General features: G+C 46.5%; 1 protein-coding gene across 2 annotated transcripts in view; it reads left to right on the top strand.

The window, feature by feature from the left end:
• The window catches only part of HYDIN (HYDIN axonemal central pair apparatus protein), a 3619565-nt gene that overhangs the window by 2652362 nt on the left and 943375 nt on the right, over window positions 1–23828 (top strand). For both annotated transcript variants that reach the window (XM_078670948.1, XM_078670947.1), the window contains 2 exons: window positions 4156–4416; window positions 4535–4677. In XM_078670948.1, the coding sequence (XP_078527074.1) occupies window positions 4156–4416; window positions 4535–4677 (404 nt within the window). The remainder of the gene's footprint in view (window positions 1–4155; window positions 4417–4534; window positions 4678–23828) is intronic.

The following is a 23828-nucleotide window of genomic DNA, read 5'->3' as shown; positions in this document are numbered from 1 at the left end:
CATGATCACGTCACTCAACGGAGCCAAGATATTTTCAAAACTGGACCTTAACAAAGGATATCACCAATTAGAGTTGCATGAGCGGTCCCGATATATCACGACATTCTAAACACATCTAGGGCTGTTCAGATACAAAAAACTAAGTTTTGGGGTGTCCTCAGCAGCAGAAATCTTTCAAGAAGCAATCAGGAGAGCAATTCATCATGTTCCCAAAGTACTGAACTATAGCGATGACATCCTGGTCTATGGAGCAACCACTCAAGAACATGACAGGGCGCTAGATCGGGTCTGTCATGCATTGATGGAAGCCAACCTCACACTCAATCAGGACAAGTGTGAATTTCATAAGCCAACACAGAAATTTTTTGGCCACATCTTCTCTGGAAATGGGATGAAACCTGACCCCGAAAGGTAGCAGCGCTCAATGACACACCGATCCCAGATGACGTTGGTGACGTACGCTCATTCCTGGGCATGGCCAGCTACTGCTCCAGATACATACCAGACTACGCCACAATAAGTCACCCCCTGAGAACGCTCACCAAACAGGGCAGCCGTTTCAGTGGTCCGCTCAATGTGAACGGGCGTTCAGAGAGATCAAGGAAGCTGTGGAGTCGGCTAAAAAAATGGCTTAGTTCAATCCAAAAAAGAAGACAGAAATAACAGTGGATGCAAGCCCCGTAAGGCTAGGGGCCATCCTAGCACAATATGACAGAGATGAGGACCAACCGCACATTGTAGCATATGCCAGTAGGAGTCTAACAGACACGGAGAGAGCATACTCCCTGCCAGAGAAGGAAAGTTTAGCTGTCGCATGGGCCTGTTAACATTTCCACATATTCATCTTCGGAAAGCACTTCACTCTGGTCACTGATCATCAAGCTCTGATCATAATTTTCGGAAACCCTCGAGTATAAATGCCACCACGAATAGAGAGATGGAGCCTCAGGCTACAAGAATACACCTACACCATCATACACAAGCCAGGGAAAGCCGCAAACCCCGCCGACTACACGTCCAGACACCCCATCAGGACCAGCAAATCGGAACAATCGATTGCGGATGAATACATCCACTTTGTGGTAGATCAGGCTAGACCTCCTGCAGTTCCGCTGGAAGCCATCTGTGAGGCGACACAGTCCGACGTCACCCTGCAAGAAGTGAAACGCCGGATACAAACCAATAGCTGGCGACCTTCACAAACAAATGGACAAAACGACAAAGAAATGGCAGCGTTCAAACACGTCCACGAAGAACTGTCAATAGCGACAAATCGGCGCATCCTAAGAGACACTAGAATTGTGATCCCACGACAACTAAGGCAAGGGGTAATAAATCTAGCACATGAAGGACACCGGGGAATAGTAGCCACGAAAAGAGCACTCCGCGAGAGAGTCTGGTTTCCAACACTGGATCTAATGGTGGAAACAACACTGAAAGACTGCCCACAATGTCAGCTAGTGAGCCGTCCAGATCCCCCTGCACCGCTGCAAATGTCTCCACTGCCGGAGGGTGTCAGTCAACACGTTGACATTGATTTCTTTGGCCATTCAATTCAGGCCAATATGTCCTGGTCATCATGGACGAATATTCCAGATTCCAGATTCCCCATTGCACAGTTGTGCACATCCACAAAAGCCTCCAGCGCCATACCAATTCTAGAGGAAGTATTTGCTACGTGGGGCATTCCTCACGTGGTGAAAACTGACAATGGGCCCCCATTCAACAGCCACGACTTTGCCGAATTTGCTCAACACCTAAACTTCAAACACTGGAAGATCACACCACTATGGCCTTTCATGGCCACGGTCAAGAAAGCCATTCAGCAGCCGGAGCTCACTCGAAAGAATATCCAGACAGCACTCAACGAGGTACTACGAGCCTACCGAAACACACCCCACTCCAACACGGGCAAATGTCCTGCCACCCTCATGCTAGGCCGATCAGTGCGCACTAGATTACGAATGATGAGCATCCCAGCGAGTGAACAGTATCCCGATTCTGACTATGAGGAGATCGCGGCCACAGACAAGCTGAAGAAAGAAAAAATGAAGGACTAGGCGGATGAACGTCGACATGCCTCTCACGCTGAAGTGCAGCCCTAATGTCAAAGAACTACTGACTGAACCGCGAGCTGAGAAAAAGGAACCAGAGACACCACCCAACCGCAGTCAAGTACTGATGGAGATTGCTGATGAACACGAGCAAGACATCCCTGACCATCAGTTGCGCCCCAGAAGGACCACGAAAAAACCGTCTCGCCTCATCAAAGAACTTTAAGTGGCAATTGTCAGCGACGGGAAAGCAAAGGGTTAGACAGATTGCTGTGTTTTTCTATTTTTGTTTACAGAGAGGGGAGATGTAATGATGGACACATCGATGGGCACTAGGACCGGCCCGAGGAAGGCCGAGGGTGGGCGGAAAGGGAGGAGCCAGGGACCAAGAACGGCAGTTAGCCCATGTACCAGGACGAGGAAGGACCGCCAATAAAGAAGCTCCCAAATCACATCGTCGGTCTGTGTCTCTATGAACCATGCAGGACACTACAGCAAGGAGTGCAATTACATGACCCTCCCCTCCCCCCACAGCCACGACCCGCTACCGACCATAGCTGCCATTCTTTTCTATTTGTTTTTTAATTGTCAAATTTTTCTTAATATTCTCCGTCTTTTTTAAGGAAAGGGGTTTGATTACTCATGTCAATGCATTTCTCGAGAGACTTGGTTTACTTTTTCATGAAGATATTTGTTTTATTCATGTGTACATTGTTTTAACATTTTATATGGTGCTAATTTACTGAAAATTCGAATAACCAGACATGGACTTCAGTTTCAGTAATACATAAACTTAATAACAGTCTTGAATCTGACAGATAGGGTAGAATTACAGGAAAACTTTTATAGTCAGTCACAAATTCAAAGCTGTGTTGAACGTGGCCATTACAGTAGTTTTATATAATCGCGGTTTATAACTATTAATAACTTCAACTCAATTTTGGAGCTGTCATCTCATTTTATATTCCCACTTCTTTTCCATATTATAGTTGGTTTTAATTTTCTCGCGCCTTATTACCTTTTACCGTTTATTACTGTTTATTGCTGCCATCTATTGTAATTGAATCCGTATTTTCAAACTTATTTTTAACTATAGATTAAAGTATTTTTGGGTGCATAACCTTTTTTAGATCTTAGCTACAGACTGCCTGAGCTATATTTTGTGGACGCCATATTGTCTGCAATACCATATGGAGAGTAGGCTTGAGTCAGTCCCTTGATGGCTAGCTTTCTTGTATTTCTCAATTCCCCTACTCCCTGTTAGAGCGCGTTTTTCCCTGTTCTTGTATTCGTTTGCTCCTGGAGCATAGCTCTTTCACATCAGTTGTGATTGGCAGACTTATTATCCTTTGACTAGTGATGTGAAGGGACTACAATTTTAATTCTGTTCTTCACTCTATGGGAGTGCTCCACATTCCTCTCTATTCATCTGCACTCACTAACACCCCTCATCCTCACTCGTCCCTTGCCCTCATCCCCCATTATATATATATATATAGTGAACCCATCTCCCAGAGGATGTTTGTGCGAGAACCCAGCAGATGCACACTGCTGCCCGGCATCTTGCTTTCACACCCGATGCTCCTTACTCCTTCCTCTAATAATTTTTTTCCCTTTTTGCAAGGGTCCAGCGCCTGCCCACTGCCATTAGGTCACTCACTTCTTTTGTATTGCACTCGCACACATGTCTATTTTCTATATGTAGTGTTCTAAAACGAACTTTAGTCATGTTGGAATAGTTGACTTAAAATAGCTGTCTGTACATTATGCCAAATGTGTACTCCTGCTGGTGGCATCTTGGAATGGTGAATTGTAATGTTTTAACTTTCCATGATGGTGGCCAAATGTGTATGCATACATAACAGCTTGCCTTTTTTATTTGCCATTACAAGATGACGGATGCCATTTTAGAAGGAAAAATTAGACTGGAGTGTCACGGCAAAAAAGCATTGGCCAAAAAAATAGGTTGACAATCTCCCAATAAAAGCGAGTTCTGTCGACTTTGTCAATTCTTACTCAGTCTGTGCTCAAAGGATGGGACTTCTCTGGTGTTTTGATGCTGAATATTATCTGTTGTTCATTTGTCTTCTGTCCTTTGCAGGGCGCAAAGCTCATACAGCTTCCCTCATCTTGAACTCAGGAGAATCGGCTGAATTTGTTGTGCTGTTCAAACCCAATGTGGCCCTTCCCTTCAAGGCCACAATCCGCTTGGCAGTGGTGGATAACCAATATGAGGAGAACAATGTGCAGTTGGTGGGAGAGGGATATGAGGATGACCTCACCCTGGACAACATCCACAATCTTGCCTCGGTCAGCAGTTTGGAAAATGCTGAAGGGCAGCTGGAGGACGATCAAGTAGAGGGTGAGCAATAGTGACCTCTGTGGTGTGTGCAGAGTGAAGGAATTTGAACAAGTGAAATTGCACACATGCTTTCATCTCCGAATATCTTAGAGACCATATTTTATTCTCTTTCTTAAAGCAACCCGTACTGATCACCTTCATTTTGGGGACTGCCACGTTGGAAAGCGTTATCAGGCAACATTTACAATGACCAATCGTAGTAAGTCAGATGTCATGAGGTTTGAATGGCCGGCCGACCCCCCAGTGCGCTTCTCTCCTCAGGTATGTAAACCTGTTTCACAATGTTTCACAATACTGCTTTTTGACTATATAGGGTGCAGTACCTAGCTCTAGAATCTATAATGATGGCATATGATGCCTGTAGGAAAGTAGGATCTGCTTTCATGGTTACCCTCACTATTTGCTGGTTTTATTCGGTTTTCCGAATAGTCTGATTGGGCTCCTGCTAATCAGGACCCCAGTCACTGTGAGTCCTCCCTAAATTTGACAATGGTGTGTACTTTGGTACCTTCACAACAGGCTACTGGTGTACCCCTGTAAGTCCCTAGTACATGGTACTTAGTTTACCAGGGCATAGGTACACCAAGGTCTCCTATGGGCTGCTGCATGTATTATGCCACCCATGAGAGACCCCTCAAACTGTGACTACACGCCTGCCATTGTAGCCTGTGTAAGTTACAACAGATATAAGTTCCCTTATATCTGAGGTCACCACACTTTAAACCCATAAGTCACCCCTATGGCAGGCTCTTCAGTCCTGAGGACAGGGTGTTTGGTTACAAGTGTGAGGGTGCCCCTGCATGAGCAGGACCCCTCTAAGAAACCCGGAGTCGATTTTCCAGGCTTTGTAAGTGTGGTCAGCCATTTAATGTGCAAGGGTAAAAGCCCAGGCCAAATGAAAAAACACAATGTCTGAGAAAAACAAGTATGCAGGGAGGTAGACACACCATAAGGAGAAAAAACTCAAAGAAAAATATTGTATGATAACATAGAAAGTTTAATTACGTTTATAAAAATTGATATGAGCATATTCAATAATACACATGGTTATAAAAGGGGGGTTAAGAATTTGTTTTAAAAGGACAAATCTTCAAGATAAAGATTGTACAATAATCAGGGAATTGTTAACACATAGATGATTCCCGAAATTCATTGAAGGTGCTGATTCCTGTCGACGCGTTTCGACACAAGCTTTGTGTCTTCATCAGGACAAATTCAGCAAGATTCTGAAGTTTAAACAAAAAAGAGTCAAAATATCCCCTTATGCCAGTCGGAATACATTCCTCATTATTAAATATAGTGGTATTACCATCTGTTGTCAGACACATAAAAATAGAACATGATACATCGCTAGGAAACAGTACACAGACAAATATATTCCTATATACAAATATACATTTGTATATTTGTATATAGGAATATATTTGTCTGCAGCGGTTGGGATTCAAGCCTGCATTGTTTTACCAGCACATATAATATTTAGATAGACTAAGTAAGTTCTACTGAACTTATAGATTGGTTGATAACAGTCTAGTACAGCCCTTGTTTCTATGTTAGAACGTTTAGTTTCCACTGGGGTAGGTAAGTGCAACACCACACTACACCTAGGCATTTCTTTCTATGTGGACCCCTGTGGGGCCAGTCTTCTAGATACAGTGGTCTTAAGTTCCAGGAACTGAGGACCCTGTGCACGTCTAGGAAGTTAAAGACAAGTAGCAATCCAACCACTAAGCATCTCTTAGAGCAGCTTATCCTAGATGATCTCCTGAACTGTGACAGGTCAGGGGATCAGTACAAAGTGGGTGGGGATGCTCCAGGAGATGGGTCAGGAGGGTAACCCTCAGGGGCCCTGTGAGAAGTTAGCCTGGTATATGATGTCCACTAGTTCTAGTGGGCACCTTGCACCAGTCTAATCGACCCCTTATGATGGTAGGTTATAAAGTCAACTTTATAGAAAGCTATCCTTAGTGGTAGCTGTGGAGAGCAGCCCTCAGGCTTAGACTTGGAGACGAGTTAAGCAAGTGTTTTTACCATTTATAATCTCTTGAGTACCAAATGAAAGTACACCACACAAGGTATATATCAAATATATATGTATTTATTCTAAACACAACCCCTCTGGACTCTTTATGAGGTCAGAGGTAAAAGTACAATACAAGAAACTTAATTAGCAGACGATAAGTTGCACAGTATACGTTTTGCCCTAGGGGCTTCACAAACAATATACTAAAAAAGTGGTATAAGAACCATGTGAGGAATAAAAAGTAGGCCTAGGGCCTGTGGAATCGCTGGGGCTACTCAGAACAACCAAAGGTTAGGATGTAGGAGGCCCACGGGAGACGCGTGCAGTGTCTTAACACAGCCGCGGGTTACCATTGACTTTCTATGGGGAACAAACAAGTTACAATTTAAAAGAAAAAGTGTACAAGGAGGTGAACTGCGATGGAACCCTTTTAGACTAGGAGACTTGTAGAGTCAATACCCATGGGAGCACCGGAGTACTCGTGTTACCTTACCCAGGGAAGCCGGGTGCAAAAGTGCCTGTTCGTTTCGGGTTTCGTCATCAATTCCAATGGAGAGCTGCGAAGAAGTGCTGCAGGCGACCAGAGGAAAAGTGTCCAGGTGGATCCAAGGGTGGATCGGAGATGTGAACAACCTGAAAGCAGAGGAGACAGAGTCTGGACCACTAGTCAGTGACCAGGGCGGCGATAGAAAGATGCCACCAGATGTCGGGTGATTTCAGGTGAAAAGGTGAAGTTTGTCTCTTTAGCCACGAGGTCCAGGAGGCGTCGACGACAGCCAGGAGCTGGATTCGAGCTGTCCCACAAAGGATCTAGTTGACTGCGGTTTCGGTATCCGGATTGGACCCAGCAAGCATTGGCAAACGCAACCCACGCAGGATGTCGAGATTGGCTTCGGTGAAAACCAGTAAGGTCTGTGGAACTTCTGCTTTGCAGGGAAGTTGGAGCAAGCCTGGAGCAACCAGGAAAGCAAATTGGAACAAAGGTTGGTCTTCTTGGGGGCTCACTAGCCAACGGACTAGGAACCGCAAAGGCACGTCGAGCGGAAATGCACAAAGCTGGCCCACGGGACACTCATGGAGTGTGGGCCTCTGAGCTTTGGTGCAAAAGGTGCTCGGGCTGAGGCTTCAAGCCCCCAATGCACAACTTCGGGAAACCTTGGGAAGTTGATGCAGGTAGCAAAATGCAGGATGTCTAGGAGTTCCGGTCCCACATCTCTCGTGTCCGCCACGGGTCTCAGCTTTGCTGTGAGCGAAGGTCGGGGTCAGAGATGTCTGGAAGTCTGTGTCCTGTGTCACAGATTCTTTGGGATCCGGCGGGAGCCTCGAAAATGCAGACTTGGAACGATGCTGTTGGTGCCTGTTTGAACAGGGTGGTCACTCCTTGACTACAAGGGAGATTTCCTCCGTCTTCCAGTCGAAATGGAATGTTGAAGGTCCTGGATATGTGTTGCAGAGGTTCGTCCAGGGTAATCTAAAGTCCTAGGGACTGGGGTTCTATACTTATAGTAAGTTTAGGGGTTGGACTAACTTTAAGGTCCCTCCTATGGGTGGACCTGGAGTGGGGGTGGTTACACCCCTTCCCCTTTGTCCAGTTTTGCGCCTGAGCTGGGGCTGAGTGCACCAGCAACCGGTTTGAACTGGGAAATGCATGGAGCACCTTTTGCCCCGGGCAGTGTCTGGAAAGCATTCACTGAATGCAGCCCTCCCTGCCCCAATACACTAGGAGCCTGTCTGGGGAGGTGCCAGCACCTCCCTTGACAGGAAACCTATTGTCCAGGCCTTAACTTCCAGAGTTTCGTCCAGCAGCAGGAGGGCAGACGCGTGTCTGTGCCAGCAGCATCCATTTTGCGATGCTGAGGCTCTGTTTAACTTAAACCGGGTAAACCAGTAACTACATGTCTTCTCCCTCTAGAAGGGTGGAATGCTACCCCCGCTGCAAGGACTGGCGGGGGTAGTATTCCAAAGTATTTGACACCTTATATGATATGTTTTGATAAAGCCAAACCAAAGTTAGTATTAACCGCAAGGATTATAATGCACTTAAGAGTATATGGTATGGCTATATACTCACATAAAACCAAGTGAGTATATAACTCACACATAAAACCAAGCACTCTACCTCCAGTATTGTCGAGGTCTGCATTAGGAGTGGCTTATAGGTGTACATGTGTCTATATATGTATATAGATATAGGTATACTATATCTAAGTAAGGGGTGATTACACCACCGTACCCAGGCTGTGTGAACATAGCTGTGGTGTCGGTTTGGAAGGCAAACCAGGAGTGGCACAATACATGCTCCAGCCCCGGGTATGCCTAGGGTGCACCTATGCCCTGGGTACCTATGGTACACTATACAGGGGCTCTCAAGGGTGACCCAGGAACCAATCTGGTATGTACCTAAAGTACATGGGATCAATTTAGAGAGAGAACAGCTGGGCTGTGGGCCTGATTAGCAGGTCCACAGCCACACTAAAGTCGAACAACCAAAGAATCACAGCAAAAAATGGAGGTAACCATAGGAAGCAGGCCCTACTCTCCCACAGGCCCTAATTCTGAGCATGAGAAAGAGGAGTCTGAGGACTCCACCTTGATGAACTCTGAGCCAGAGGATTGCAGATGGCACGGACGGTGTCCCAAGAAGTAGGTCCCCCTTTATTCCTCCTGGGAGGGTTCAGAGCAGACAGAGGCAATCTAGGTCACCCTGTGCTGAGTCCAATGCTTCAGGACATCCATTGGGACCTTAGTCTCTAGCCAACGAGAGGACTCTGTGGAGAAGAAATACTACCTGATCAAACTTGAGACAGTTATACTCCAGTTCTGCCAAGATCCGTTGGCCTTAGACAAGGAGGCCCTGGAAGTCCAAAAAGCTAGGAAAAATCTCCGATAAGATTCCTATGTTAGCGCCTCTGCTGAGAAAGGTTATTTTCAAACAAGGATGAGTCCAGCTGGTGTTCAGAATAAAGCATAAACAACCTGCAAAATCATTTAGCAACTAAGGATTTATTTTTCTTTTCAAAAATTATTTTTGTTTATAAGTAACACAATATTTTTAGTGCATGGAAAGAACGGCAAATTTTTCTTATATATATATGTACAGTGGACAACAATTACATGTGAAAAAGTTATTTACACACTCTCAACACTCGTGGCCTTCCAATCATACAAAACACTTGCATACACAAAAATCAATAAAACAATGCAAACAACAACTAAATACAACAATACAAAAGTACATGAAACCACGTATCGGTCATGAATCAGTCGGGTGAATCCCTTGGTATTTTTTGAGAAATATTCCTAAAGTCTTTTCAACTGAATTTCAGAAAAGGATTATTCTTCTTTAGAGAGATTGATACATGAGTTGCTTTATAACGCAAGAGATGTGGACCAGATACGTGGGAAAGGTGGTCGACGCGTTTCGAACCCGTACAAATAGTGGGGTTCTCCTCAGGACCTGTACTGGTTCTGTGGAAATAATCAGAAATGGGGTGCTTAGTCTAGCGAACTAATTGAAAGCGAGAGACACTCACCCAGAGTCAAACCAAAGCCTACCTTTAGCAATTGAACCAGAGTCATATAATTCAAGACTAGAGAAGTCAAGGTTTCAAAGGTTTCACCGTGGTGTGCATACAGGGGCTGTGAATAAAAAGAAATAAAACGAAATGAAACAAGTGCGCTTAGTTTCAACCCTTCAGCGTCTATTCTAACTGTGTGGCGCGGAGGTAGGTGTTTACCTGCACTGGCGTCAGCGGTTGTTTAGACTTTAGGAATATTTCTCAAAAAATACCAAGGGATTCACCCGACTGATTCATGACCGATACGTGGTTTCATGTACTTTTGTATTGTTGTATTTAGTTGTTGTTTGCATTGTTTTATTGATTTTTGTGTATGCAAGTGTTTTGTATGATTGGAAGGCCACGAGTGTTGAGAGTGTGTAAATAACTTTTTCACATGTAATTGTTGTCCACTGTACATATATATATAAGAAAAATTTGCCGTTCTTTCCATGCACTAAAAATATTGTGTTACTTATAAACAAAAATAATTTTTGAAAAGAAAAATAAATCCTTAGTTGCTAAATGATTTTGCAGGTTGTTTATGCTTTATTCTGAACACCAGCTGGACTCATCCTTGTTTGAAAATAACCTTTCTCAGCAGAGGCGCTTGTGTTGCTTTCTAGTTCAGTTTGGCTCAGCCGTGCTGAGTAACGAGTCAAGACCCTTGGGTGTTTTGCGGTTCTCGTAGCGGGCGGACGCTCGCGAGGTCCTGTCAGACAGAAAAAGCCTGTCTCAGGGTAATTGTTTGTTGTTGAACTTGTGTTGTGCCCAGCTGTCGGGCTAGTGTGCTTGGTCACTTCATTTTCACTTTTTCACTTTCTAAACTTTTACTCCTTCACACACTTTTTATTTTATTTTATTTTTAATTCTTGTTATGGCCGAGAAAGACACAGTTTCCTTTAGCGAGGAACATATACAGAAATTAATGAGAGACCCCCCAGTGTTTGCCTCAGCAACCCTTAGCGTTACAGCCAATACACAAAACGAGTCAGACAAACTAACTCGTTTACGTAAAAAACAGATCCGCACGGACCTACACGGCCATTTTTTGCTTCAACACCTTCGGGCTGGAACTATTCCAGCAGGACTAATTGTCCGCAACATTCCTGTAATCTTCACAGAAGACCCAGATTACAAAAAGGACTTTAGCGGAATTGAAACCAAGTGTAGCCGGGACCTTATGGTCCTGACCATCGAAACGGCACATAGGATTTCAGTTAAAGAACTGGAAGAAATATCTATCCTCCAGAGAGAGATTGAAAACAACCAATTAATCTCAGATTCAAAAACACTTTTGGACAAAATAGATAAAGAGATTTTAGAATTTAAAGACGTTACAGTAGCTCAGAAGAGCAACAAATTCGAAATTGACAAGAAGAGCTTTTCGTTGGAGTCCGCTTACCCTTACTTAAATAAGGATTTTTACACACGGGCCGACTCACGTCGATATTTACAGGGCAATCAAGGAAGATCTCGCCAAAAATTCATCACTTTTTCTGATACAACTTCATCATCCGGGAGCGAGCCTGAGAATACGAGTCGCCAATACCAAAACAGAACGGACGACCGACCAGGCCAATATCAACAGCAGAATCAACAGCCTTTTTTAGGACGCGGCCAACCGAAACCCCGCGGCAGAGCCCGGTTTACCCAACCATGGGAGATGAGAACACGCCAGAAGTTTTACAAGAACTAACCAAATCCCCCATCTTCAATTTGTCCAACAGAACTCTTACTCCAGCCGAAATATCTATTTTAACAAAAGGTCTTAATTTTGTCCCATCACGCCCTACGGACTACTTTAAAATGAAATTGGAGACATTAGAATTTTGTCGAAAAATTCGCCTGAAAACCTTCTTTCAGGGATCTGAAGAAGTTCAAACAGAAGAGGTGACAGGTCTAAGAAAGAAATCATCGTTCTGTCCAAAAGGACCAAATATCCCTAAGGAAGTCATTACATTTGAACGAACCATGCTTTCAGGGATTTCTGCCCTAGAAAAAAAGAAAACCTTCGTGAAATACAACCTCACAAAAGCAGAGAAGGATGCCATATCAACCATCAAGAATGATAACAACATTGTGGTTAAACAGGCCGATAAAGGCGGAGCAATTGTGGTATGGGATGTCAACAAATATAAGAATGAAGTTCTCCGTCAACTCAATGACCAAAACTGCTACAGGCGCATCGGCAAAGATCCCACTCTAGATATAAAAAATCAAATGTTTGACATAATCCAGAAAGGATTCGATCAAGGATTTGTCGGGCCCAAGGAACTTACATTTTTACAAAATAAAAGCCCCAGAACCCCAGTGTTCTACGTTCTCCCCAAAATGCACAAAGATGAGGCCAACCCTCCTGGTCGGCCGATTATATCTGGCTGCGACTCACTTTTCGAACCGGTGGCGAAGTACATCGACTTCTTCCTTAAACCCTTTATTGAGACAATTCCAGCCCACCTGAAAGACACCACGGCGTTCCTCAATCGAATAGCGTCGATCAACTTTAATAGTGAAAATCAACTGCTAGTGACACTAGATGTAGTGTCCTTATACACACAGATTCCGCAGGAACAGGCACTTGAAACCTTAACCTTTTTTCTGGAGAATCGAGAACGACCGATGAGAGTCCCAACTAACTTCATTCTCGACCTAGCTCGTTTGACACTTCAAAAGAACTTTTTTACCTTTGATTCAGAGTTCTTTTTCCAAATAAAAGGGGTAGCGATGGGCTGTCCCTATGCCCCTGAGCTGGCGATTATGTTTATGGGGCTATTCGAAGAAAAATTTATTTATAACAACAATCCATATGGCCATCATATTTCCAACTATATGCGCTATATAGATGATCTGTTTCTAATCTGGACAGGGAACCAAGAAGATCTGAACAAGTTTGTGGAATGGCTCAATTCAAGAACAGCCGATATCCAATTTTCAGCAACATCATCAAAGGAATCTATCACATTTCTAGACGTGGAAATCCAACCACAAGCACAGGGACTCAGTACAACTTTATTTCGCAAGCCATCCGATAGAAATAAAGCGCTACATTTCACCAGCAACCACCCGCGAAATCTAAAAGAGAACTTGCCCTATGGGCAATTCCTGAGAATCCGACAGAATTGTTCCACCAAAGAGGAATATTTCAAACATGCAAGCCATTTAAAAGAACGCCTGACACTCAGAGGATACCCCAAAAAACTCTTAAAAAATTCCCTCAAAAGAGCATGGTGGACTCCCAGAGAGACCTTACTTGAAAAGAAAGTGAAACAAGATCTCAGGAGAATGGTATGCGTCACCACCTTTTGCCCAGCAGCAAATCAATATAAAAAACTGATTTTGTCCAATTGGCATCTACTTAAAAATCTGCATGAAGATCTGTCAGCCCCACCATTGTTTGCTTTCAAAAAAGAAAAAAACATAGCGAATCACATCATAAGAGCTGCCCTCCCGCCGGTGAAATCACCTACCCTACAAAGTCTATTTGGACTACCTCCCCCCAAAGGCCACCACAAATGCGGCACGTGTACATGCTGCGATGAAACCATTGAGGACTCTGTCTTCACATTTGAAAACATTCACTGGAAGCATGAAACATTTACAAATTGTAAAACTAAAAATGTTGTATACGCTATCATCTGCCCGTGTCCTTTGGTTTACATAGGGAAGACCACACAAGAAATAAGGAGCAGGATCACTCTGCATAAATCCCGGATAAGGAGAGGCGTAGAAAACGCCCCATTAGTTAACCATTGGACTAATATGAAACATAAACAATCGGACCTAAGATGGACAGTATTGTCGAAAATTGAAAAAGATCCCAGGGGCGGAGATTTGGATGCCAAATTAGCCCAACGTGAGGCATTACTAATAATGAAGTACAATACTGCTCTGCGAGGACTGAACGAGATGTCAGAGATATATAAAACCAACACTTGAACCACTGGCTCTGAAGTTAACTACAAGTCCCAGAAGTCTCCCTGAGCTTTTTCAACCAGGAAGTACCAGTCCAAACAGCTCTGCAGCTCTGATTCACTCTGCAGCCCGACTCCGAGGACGAAGGACCCGTTGTCTAACCCGGTACGTAGCTTTCACGATGACCGTTAGTTTCTGGTCACGTAAGTTTCATCATAAAACTAACCATAGGCCTCTCCCCCCTCCCCCCCCCCCTTTTAGTGAAGCAGAAGCGCAAATCAAGCCCGCTCCGCGGAAAACAGAAGCATGGACTAAACGTCTAAACAACCGCTGACACCAGTGCAGGTAAACACCTACCTCCGCGCCACACAGTTAGAATAGACGCTGAAGGGTTGAAACTAAGCGCACTTGTTTCATTTCGTTTTATTTCTTTTTATTCACAGCCCCTGTATGCACACCACGGTGAAACCTTTGAAACCTTGACTTCTCTAGTCTTGAATTATATGACTCTGGTTCAATTGCTAAAGGTAGGCTTTGGTTTGACTCTGGGTGAGTGTCTCTCGCTTTCAATTAGTTCGCTAGACTAAGCACCCCATTTCTGATTATTTCCACAGAACCAGTACAGGTCCTGAGGAGAACCCCACTATTTGTACGGGTTCGAAACGCGTCGACCACCTTTCCCACGTATCTGGTCCACATCTCTTGCGTTATAAAGCAACTCATGTATCAATCTCTCTAAAGAAGAATAATCCTTTTCTGAAATTCAGTTGAAAAGACTTTAGGAATATTTCTCAAAAAATACCAAGGGATTCACCCGACTGATTCATGACCGATACGTGGTTTCATGTACTTTTGTATTGTTGTATTTAGTTGTTGTTTGCATTGTTTTATTGATTTTTGTGTATGCAAGTGTTTTGCATGATTGGAAGGCCACGAGTGTTGAGAGTGTGTAAATAACTTTTTCACATGTAATTGTTGTCCACTGTACATATATATATAAGAAAAATTTGCCGTTCTTTCCATGCACTAAAAATATTGTGTTACTTATAAACAAAAATAATTTTTGAAAAGAAAAATAAATCCTTAGTTGCTAAATGATTTTGCAGGTTGTTTATGCTTTATTCTGAACACCAGCTGGACTCATACTTGTTTGAAAATAACTTTTCTCAGCAGAGGCGCTTGTGTTGCTTTCTAGTTCAGTTTGGCTCAGCCGTGCTGAGTAACGAGTCAAGACCCTTGGGTGTTTTGCGGAAGATTCCTATGTTGGCAGCCCAAGTGTACCTAGAATCAGGGAACCATCCTTTGACACTAGGAACCTAACCAGGATAGTCCCTCCTTACCAGGAGGGGGATAACATTCAGAAATTGATGTCTACCTTGGAGAGGGCCTGCAAAGCTCAAAACGTCCTCACGAGCAGTGGGCAGCTATCCAGTGCCTCTCCTTTGCTAACAAAGGTAGAGATAAGCTGAGCATAGTTAGAGAAGAGGATGCTGAAAATTATTCAGTTCTGAAGAGTGCACTCATTGATGGGTTTGACTTAACCATTGAACAGTACAGAATTAAGTTCAGAGACACCCAGAAGGCACACACCCAAGACTGGGTAGACTTCATTGTTAGTGCTATTAAAGCTCTGGAAGGCTGGCTTCATGAAAGTAAGGTACAGCACTATGAAAGATGTAAAATTAGAAAAATGGGAGCACATCCTTAATAACTGTCAGAACCAGCTACTGCACCAGTACCTGATGGACTCTGATCTGACCTCTCCCCAAGAATCGGGAAAGAAAGCAGACAAATGGGTCCACACCAGGGTTAAGCAGTAAAACCATGGAGGTGGTGGTGACCGAAAGAAGGATTCTTTCGAAACCCAAGAGAAAGGTGGGGATAAGTCTAAAGAGAAGTCCTCTGAAGGTCCCCAAAAGTATTTCTCTGGGGGTTGGTCCCAAACTCCTTCTTCCCCTGGAAAGAAACGTTATTGCTATGTCTGCAAAGAGAAAGGCCACAAGGAATGGGACTCCAATTGCCCCAAGGCTTGCAATGATAATACCCCAACTGCTACACCCCCTTCTGCCCCAATTAGTAGCCCTCCAGGTGTTAATAGTGCACCCACAATTTTATTTGGGTACCCATGGGGTACTGAGGTGGATAATGGCCTAGCCAGATCCCCCACCCAGGCCACCTTAGTCTGTAATGGTGGCATGGGTTTTGCCACGTTTACTGTAAGTTCCAATACCTTGGGCAATTCTAGACAGGAGCCTCTGATTAATGGTAGGAACACATGGGCTAGTGTCACCTTGGTGATAGGAAAACTGGTGTCCCCACTTCCGCTTTTACCTGGGTACATGTATCAGATGACCAACACTGATGGTGTTAGGACAGACCATCCCATGGCAATAGTCAATCTGAGTTGGAGAGGAGTCACTGGCACTAAAGGGGTTGCAGTGTTCCCAAACCTGTCTGCAGATTGCCTCTTGGGCAATGATCTGGAAACTTCAGCCTGGGGTGAAGTAGAACTGAACACCTATCTAGAAATTTTAGGCCTCCCTGAGCAGGTTGGTGTGACCCTTAGGGCCCCAGTCCAACCACAGGGAATTCCAGCAGCAGTGGAGCCTGAAAGAATGGCACACCTTGCTCCAACAGAGAGCATAAGCGAGAAAGAAAAGCCTTTCTCCCCCCAGACTTTAGGTGAGGGTCCCCCTCTCCAGGAAACTGATCCTACCACTTCTGAAGAAACTGCCCCAGAGGAGGTCAGGCCTGTCTTGCCGAAGCCACAGAGGCCAGGGGAACCTTCCAAGGAGGTACCCCATCTGGATCAGGTATCCTGTCTCTTTCTGCCAGGCCTCAGTCAACCTAGTGCTGCAGAGGCCAGGCATGTCAGTGGACCCCAAAGGGCCCACTGCCAAGAGGAATTCCCTCCTCCACAGTATAGGGATCCCTGCATAGTACTACTAGTCAGGTGGATAATCCTCAGCAATCTGAGGGATCCTCTTACACTTAGCAAGTGACATCCCCCAAATGGACTCTATTGGGCAAAGTAAAACATGGGAGAAGGCTGTCCCAAACCTTCGCTTGCCCTACACAGCCAAACAGGTTCAACCAAAAGCTGTAAGCACCCAAAGGTGAACTCCCAGGGATAAGTACAGATAAGGCATAGAGAGAAAGGCCTCTGTTGTGGCCAGTGCTCTGAAGAAGTTGAGACCAACCTGTTAGGGCCTCACTTCCCTAATCAGACACTCTTGGCTCAAACAGCTGACAGGTAGACACATCAAACTTTTGAGAGGATCCAAGCCCCTAAAGGGGGGGGGACACACATCTCAGTCGACTATAACATAGGGAGTATCCATGCCAATGCAGGGCCTTCCTTAGATGACCACTTAGGAAATAAAGACTCAACTGGGCAAGGTTAGATTTATCTCCTTTAGTTTGGGGGGGGGGGGTTATGTAGGAAGGTAGGATCCTTCTGCATGGTTACCCCCACTGTTTGCTGGTGTCATTATGTTTTTCTGACTAGTCTGACTGAGATCCTGCTAATCCCTAAATTGGACATGGTGTGTGCTTGGGTACACTCCAGAATGGCTAACTGGTGTAACCTGATAAGTCCCTAGTATATGGTACTAAGGTACCCAGGGCATAGGTACAACAGGGGTCTCCCTTGGGCTGAATCATGTATTATGCCACCCATGAGAGACCACTCACATTTTGACTACAGGCCGGCCATTTCATCCTGTGTATGCTGGTGCTAGCACCACTTACGACAGATATACGTTTCTTATATCTGAGGTCACTACATTAAAAACCAATAAGTCACCCCTAAGGCAGGCCTTTCCATCCTGAAGGCAGAGTGCTCGGTTTTAAGTGCAAGGGTACCCTGCATGAGCCTTCAGAGTCCATTCTCCCGGGTTGTAATTGCCTCAGCCATTAAGAAACAGAGACCATGCGTCATCACGTGATGACCTTCTCTAAACTAGCTGTAACAAACCCTGTCATTTCTGATAGATACATCTGCCTTGTGGATTCTTCACCTTGTGAATATCCCCCTGCGTCAGCAGCATCCGGAAATTCTTTTTGTAGCTTCGCGCCGACGTGGACCGACGTCACAGAGGCATGGCATCGCGCGCGACTCCGGTGACGTCACCGACCCCATATCATGCCCACGCCGGCGTGATGACAACAGTTCCCTTCTTTCCACGTCGTCGATGCTAACGGTTTTCTAGGGATCGTCCGTAGCTTTTGCAGTACCTTTTTACCTTGTGTTGTTGGTGTTTCATTGTCTTCTCTTTCGACAGCCTGTGGGGAATACGGCAAGACCATGTCCATTACGGATCCGCATGAATGCTGCTTATGGTGTCTTAGCTCCGACCACGACGTCGATGACTGCCGGTCTTGTAGGAAGATGACACCTAAGGCCCTCCGGGAGAGAGAAGCTAAGCTTCTTGTGGCGAAGCTTAAAGGAAGTAAGGAGAAGAAGAAATCGAGGTCGTGGATTCGACGCTCGAGGTCAAGATCTCGCTCGAGATCGCGATCGGACTCGTCCTCGGCCCATGCTTCGAGGTCGTCTAAAAAGAAGCATAAAAAGAGGACCCATGAATCCTGACATCGCTCGAGGAAGGATTCGGGTTCTAAGCCGAAGTCGCAGGTGAAGCTGGTTGAGAAAGAGGTGGTGTATTCGGCTTCGGAAGATCAGGACGCCTGGGGTGAGGCGTCGCATCCGAATTCGCCAGGTTCGCCGAAGCAGACAGCGAATCCATCTCCGGTTCCATTCCATCCTCCGGATCGGGAGGATGAAGGTGAGGGGAGATGGTTGGAGAGGGAGAGGCTCAATTGCCCGAAGGTCTGTCGACTCCGGTGCACCAGCCTGAAGAGGAGGTCGACGTCGTATCGACTCCACGCCCTCAAGAACAGCCTGGGGGTTCGTACCCAGCCTTTCCGGCTCCAGGTCAGGATCCGACGCATTTTCTAAATGCGATGTATGGTATTTATTCCGGGGCTATGTACCCCTCTGGGGCTCCTGTTGGTCCCACGGGTCCGATGGCGTTTGGTCTGGGTGTTCCCCAAACCTATGCTCCTGTGCCCTTTATGCCGGCTCCAGCGCCGCATCGGCATTTTCCGACGCCGGGGAGGCCATCGACACCGAAGTCGACGCCGCCGAACCCTGAGCGACGTCGTGGGATTCTTCCTCGTCCGGCGTCGGGCTCGGCGCCGACTCCGGCTTCGACGGAGCCGACACTGGATCCGGCGGCTTCGAATGTGAAGTGCAGGTCGAGGCGTGAAGCCCAGAGGCTGATGGAGGAAGAGAGCTATCGTGAGGAGTATTTGGAGGAGGGTGAGCTGCAGGATCCTGAGGACCCTTTTGAGGATCTTTCAGTGGCCAGTGGCCTTGAACTGTCCCCAGAGTGGGATTTGGTTTCAGTGCCGGACGAATCCTCTAAAGATGTGGCTCCTTTCCATGTTGTGATTAAGAAGGCTGCAAGTTTGTTGAACATTGCTTTACCTTCTGCTGAGTTCAAGTCAAATCTTCTCACAGAGGTCCTTCACTCTCCATCATTGGTGACTGAACCATTGCTGCCCTTTAATGATGCCCTTAAAGATCCAATTTTAGAGGTTTGGAAGAAACCCTTGTCAGCTTCTGCTGTGTCGAGGGCTGTTGCCAGAAGGTACAGAGCTGCTCCTGATGACCCAGAATTTGTATCCACTCACCCTCTGCCTGAGATTTTGGTGGTGCAGCCGGCCTGTTCCAAACGATCAACGGGAGCTTTTCCTCAGGTGCCAGCTGAAAAAGAGTCGAGAAAGCAGGATCAGGCTGCTAAAAAGGTTTTCTCCTCCGCCAGTATGGCGCTGAAGTCCACAAATGCGACCTGCCTGATGGGGCGTTATATTCACGCCCTTATGGACACTGTAAAACAGTTGGTGCCCAAGTTGCCGGAGGAGGATAGAAAAGACTTCCAGGAGGTTATCTCTGACACTCAGGCTGCAGCAAGGCAGGTGATTCAGAGTGGATTGGACACGGCGGACTCTGTGGCAAGGGTCATGGGCTCTTCTGTAGCTACGAGGAGAGCTGCGTGGCTGAAGTCGAGTGAATTTTCTTCAGATGTCCAATCTACGTTGTTGGATCTCCCGTTGGACGGATCTGATTTATTTGGCAAGAAGGCAGACGCTGCTTTAGAACGCTTTAAAGACAGCAGGGCGACAGCCAAGTCATTGGGCCTTCAGACCAGGGGCACTTTTGAAAGGCGTACTAGAGGATTTAGCAGATCTTCCTTTCGATCCTACAAGTCAACGCAGCAGCAGCCGCAGCAGCAGCAAAACACGCTGTACAGGTCTTATAGGGGCAAGCAGAGAGCACGTTCTCAAGGCCGTCAAATCTCCTCCTCTTCCCCGTCCCAGCCCCCTTCCAACGCAGCAAAGCAGCCCTAGATCCGCCATTCTGGATCATGTGGGTCCGGTGGGGGGTCGGCTTACCCATTTCCTACGAGATTGGGAATTGATTACATCGGATCTTTGGGTTCTCAATCTCGTGGGGAATGGGTATGCTCTTCCCTTTCTGGAGTTTCCCCCAAATTACCCTACTTGCCAGGTTTGTTTTTCGGATGACCACCTGCTTCTCCTGCAGGAAGAAGTCCTGGCACTGTTCAGAAAGGGTGCGATAGAGGTGGTTCCGGAGCAGGAGAGGGGTCAGGGATGCTACTCCCGGTATTTTCTGATCCCCAAGAAGGATGGCAGGCTTCGACCAATCCTAGATCTCAGGATCTTGAACCTTTACCTGAAACAGGAAAAGTTCAAGATGCTCACTCTTGCACAGGTTCTTCAAGCGCTGCTGGAAGAGGACTGGATAGTGTCGATCGACTTGCAGGATGCGTATTTTCATATTCCCATCTTGAAGTCGCACAGAAAGTATCTCCGTTTTACGGTTGGGTCGCAACACTACCAGTTTGCGGTCCTTCCATTTGGTCTTACTACTGCGCCTCGAGTCTTCACCAAGGTGATGGCGGTGGTGGCAGCACATCTCAGGAGGTCGGGGATTCCTGTATTCCCGTATCTGGACGACTGGCTGATCAAAGCGGAGTCGCCAGAGAAGGTGCTCCTTGATCTGCAAGAGACAACTCAGTTGTTGCACAGGTTGGGTTTTTCGATAAATGTACCCAAGTCTCACCTGGTGCCCTCCCAGCGCAACTTGTTCATAGGTGCGGTACTGGACACTACTGTATGTCGTGAATTCCCTCCTCCTCAAAGGATTCGCGACATACAGGAAATGATTCCTTTATTCTACAATGGAGCGGTTGTTCCAGTCCTGTAGGTCTTACGTCTGCTCGGTCTGATGGCTTCTTGCATTCTGTTGGTCAACCATGCACGCTGGCACATGAGGGCACTCCAGTGGTGCCTCCGCAGGCAGTGGTATCAGCACAACGGAGATCTCAGGGAGTCAGTGAGGATCTCCAGCGAAACTGCAGCGGATCTGTCTTGGTGGAGCGTGGAAGGCAATCTGTCGCAAGGAAAGCCTTTTCAACTTCCTCCATCGGTGGCCACGGTAATAACGGATGCATCCACTCTAGGGTGGGGTGCTCATCTGGGGACCTGGAGGTCAAGGGTCTTTGGTCTCCAGAGGAAAGGTTGCTTCACATCAACCTGCTGGAATTACGGGCGATACGTCTGGCGCTCAAGGCCTTTCTCCCTCCCCTACGCGGACGGTCAGTTCAGGTCCTGACGGACAACACGACCGCAATGTGGTATGTCAACAAGCAGGGAGGAGTGGGGTCGCAGTGTCTCTGCAGAGAGGCTCTGCGTCTCTGGTCCTGGGTTCAGGATCATCAGATTTGTCTGATGGCAAATCATCTGGCCGGAGTTCAGAACGTTCGTGCGGACAGTCTCAGTCGGCAGTTCTCTGCCGACCACGAGTGGAGGCTTCATCCAGAGGTAGTTCGTCACGTCTTTCGGACGTGGGGAACTCCTCGGGTGGACCTGTTCGCCACTCGCGAGAATGCTCACTGCCCGTCATTCTGCAGCCTCCAGTTTCCGATGCAGGGAGCCTTGGGGGACGCGTTTCAGTTGAGTTGGGGCTCGCAACTCCTTTACGCGTTTCCTCCCATACCCTTGATTCCTCGGGTTCTGAGGAAAATTCGCCAAGACCAGGCCCAAGTTATATTGATCGCCCCAGATTGGCCAAGAATGGTGTGGTACTCAGACCTTCTCCACCTCTCCTCTCACCCGCCGGTCCGTCTCCCTCACATGGCAGATCTTCTCTCCCAGATGGAGGGGCAGGTTCTACACCCCCACCTCCAGACCTTACACCTTCATGCCTGGAGATTGAACGGGGCAACCTGCGTTCCTTTTCTCTCCCACACGATGTGGTGGATGTCATTTTGTCAGCCAGGCGTGACTCCACTAAGTCCATTTATTCCTATAGATGGTCAAAGTTTGTTGCTTGGTGTGGGGAGAAGTCCATTGACCCTTTAAGGGCTCATTTGTCCAATATTCTTCAATTTGCTCTTTCCTTGGCCCAGCAGGGTTTTGCGGTGTCAACCATTAAGGGTTATTTGTCGGCCTTATCGGCTTTCCTTTGTTTGCCTGACCAGCCCTCTTTGTTTAAGTGACCTATTGTTTTACGGTTCATCAAGGGCCTTATCAATACATTTCCTCCCACTCCTTTTATTGTACCTCAATGGGACTTGAACCTTGTTCTTACATTTTTGATGGGTTCACCTTTTAAGCCTTTACACTCATGTCCCTTGAGTCATTTGTCTTTCAAGATGGTCTTCCTTGTAGCAATTACCTCGGCAAGGAGGGTAAGTGAGCTTCAAGCTCTTAGTTCAAGGCCCCCGTTTTTATCCATTCATGCTGATCTAATGGTTCTTAGGACCAGGGCTGCTTTTCACCTTGGGCAATCCTTTACCCTTCCTACCTTCTATCCTCCCCCCTCACCCTTCCAAGGAGGAGGAGCGGCTTCATCGCTTGGACCCTAAGAGGGCGGTGGGCTTCTACCTGGACAGGACAAGAGAGTTCAGGTTGGATGACCAGCTGTTCGTTGGATTTGCTGGCTGCAGGAAAGGAAGATCTGTGCACAAGCGCACGCTTTCAAGATGGATAATTTTGAGCATCAAGATCTGCTACTCCCTGGCGGGTAAGGAACCTCCAGAGGGTATAAGGGCTCATTCTACTAGAGCTAAGTCTGCAACATCTGCTCTTTCTAGAGGTGTGCTGTAGAGGACATTTGCAGAGCGGCCACTTGGGCTTCCCTCCACACTTTCGCGAAGCAATACTGCTTGGATACCGAGGTGAGGAGGGACGGCCACTTTGCGCGCTCTGTCCTCCAGGATTTCTTGGTATAGGAGAGTGGACACCCGCCTCCGGGAGTGGGGACTGCTGTGGGACTCTATTCACAAGGTGAGGAATCCACAAGGCAGATGTATCTATCAGAAGAACAAGTTACTTACCTTCGGTAACGCTTTTTCTGGTAGATACAGTATCTGCATGTGGATTCCTCACTGACCCGCCCGCCTCCCCATTGTCCACTCTTGTATACCATGTTTATTGTATATATTTATATATATTTATTGTCAAAGGGAATGTTTATTACATTTTGCTTTCCCTTATTGTTTTTGCACTATGTGTGTAATCTGGACATTGTGTACTGTGTATACTTTGTTTTGTTCTACTGCCATTGGTCCGTCCGTGTGCCTCGAAGGCACGGAAAAAGGGGCGGAACTGATGTCATCACGCCGGCGTGGGCCTGATATGGTGTCGGTGACGTCAGCGGCGTCGCGCGCGATGCCGTGCCTCTGTGACGTCGGTCCACGTGGGCGCGAAGCTACAAAAAGAATTTCCGGATGCTGCTAACGCAGGGGGATATTCACAAGGTGAGGAATCCACAGGCAGATACTGTATCTAACAGAAAAAGCGTTACCGAAGGTAAGTAACTTGTTCGT

Source organism: Lissotriton helveticus, chromosome 12 (genome assembly GCF_964261635.1).
Source record: "Lissotriton helveticus chromosome 12, aLisHel1.1, whole genome shotgun sequence".
Lineage (NCBI taxonomy): Eukaryota > Metazoa > Chordata > Amphibia > Caudata > Salamandridae > Lissotriton > Lissotriton helveticus.
This window is presented reverse-complemented; position numbering and strand designations above follow the sequence as displayed.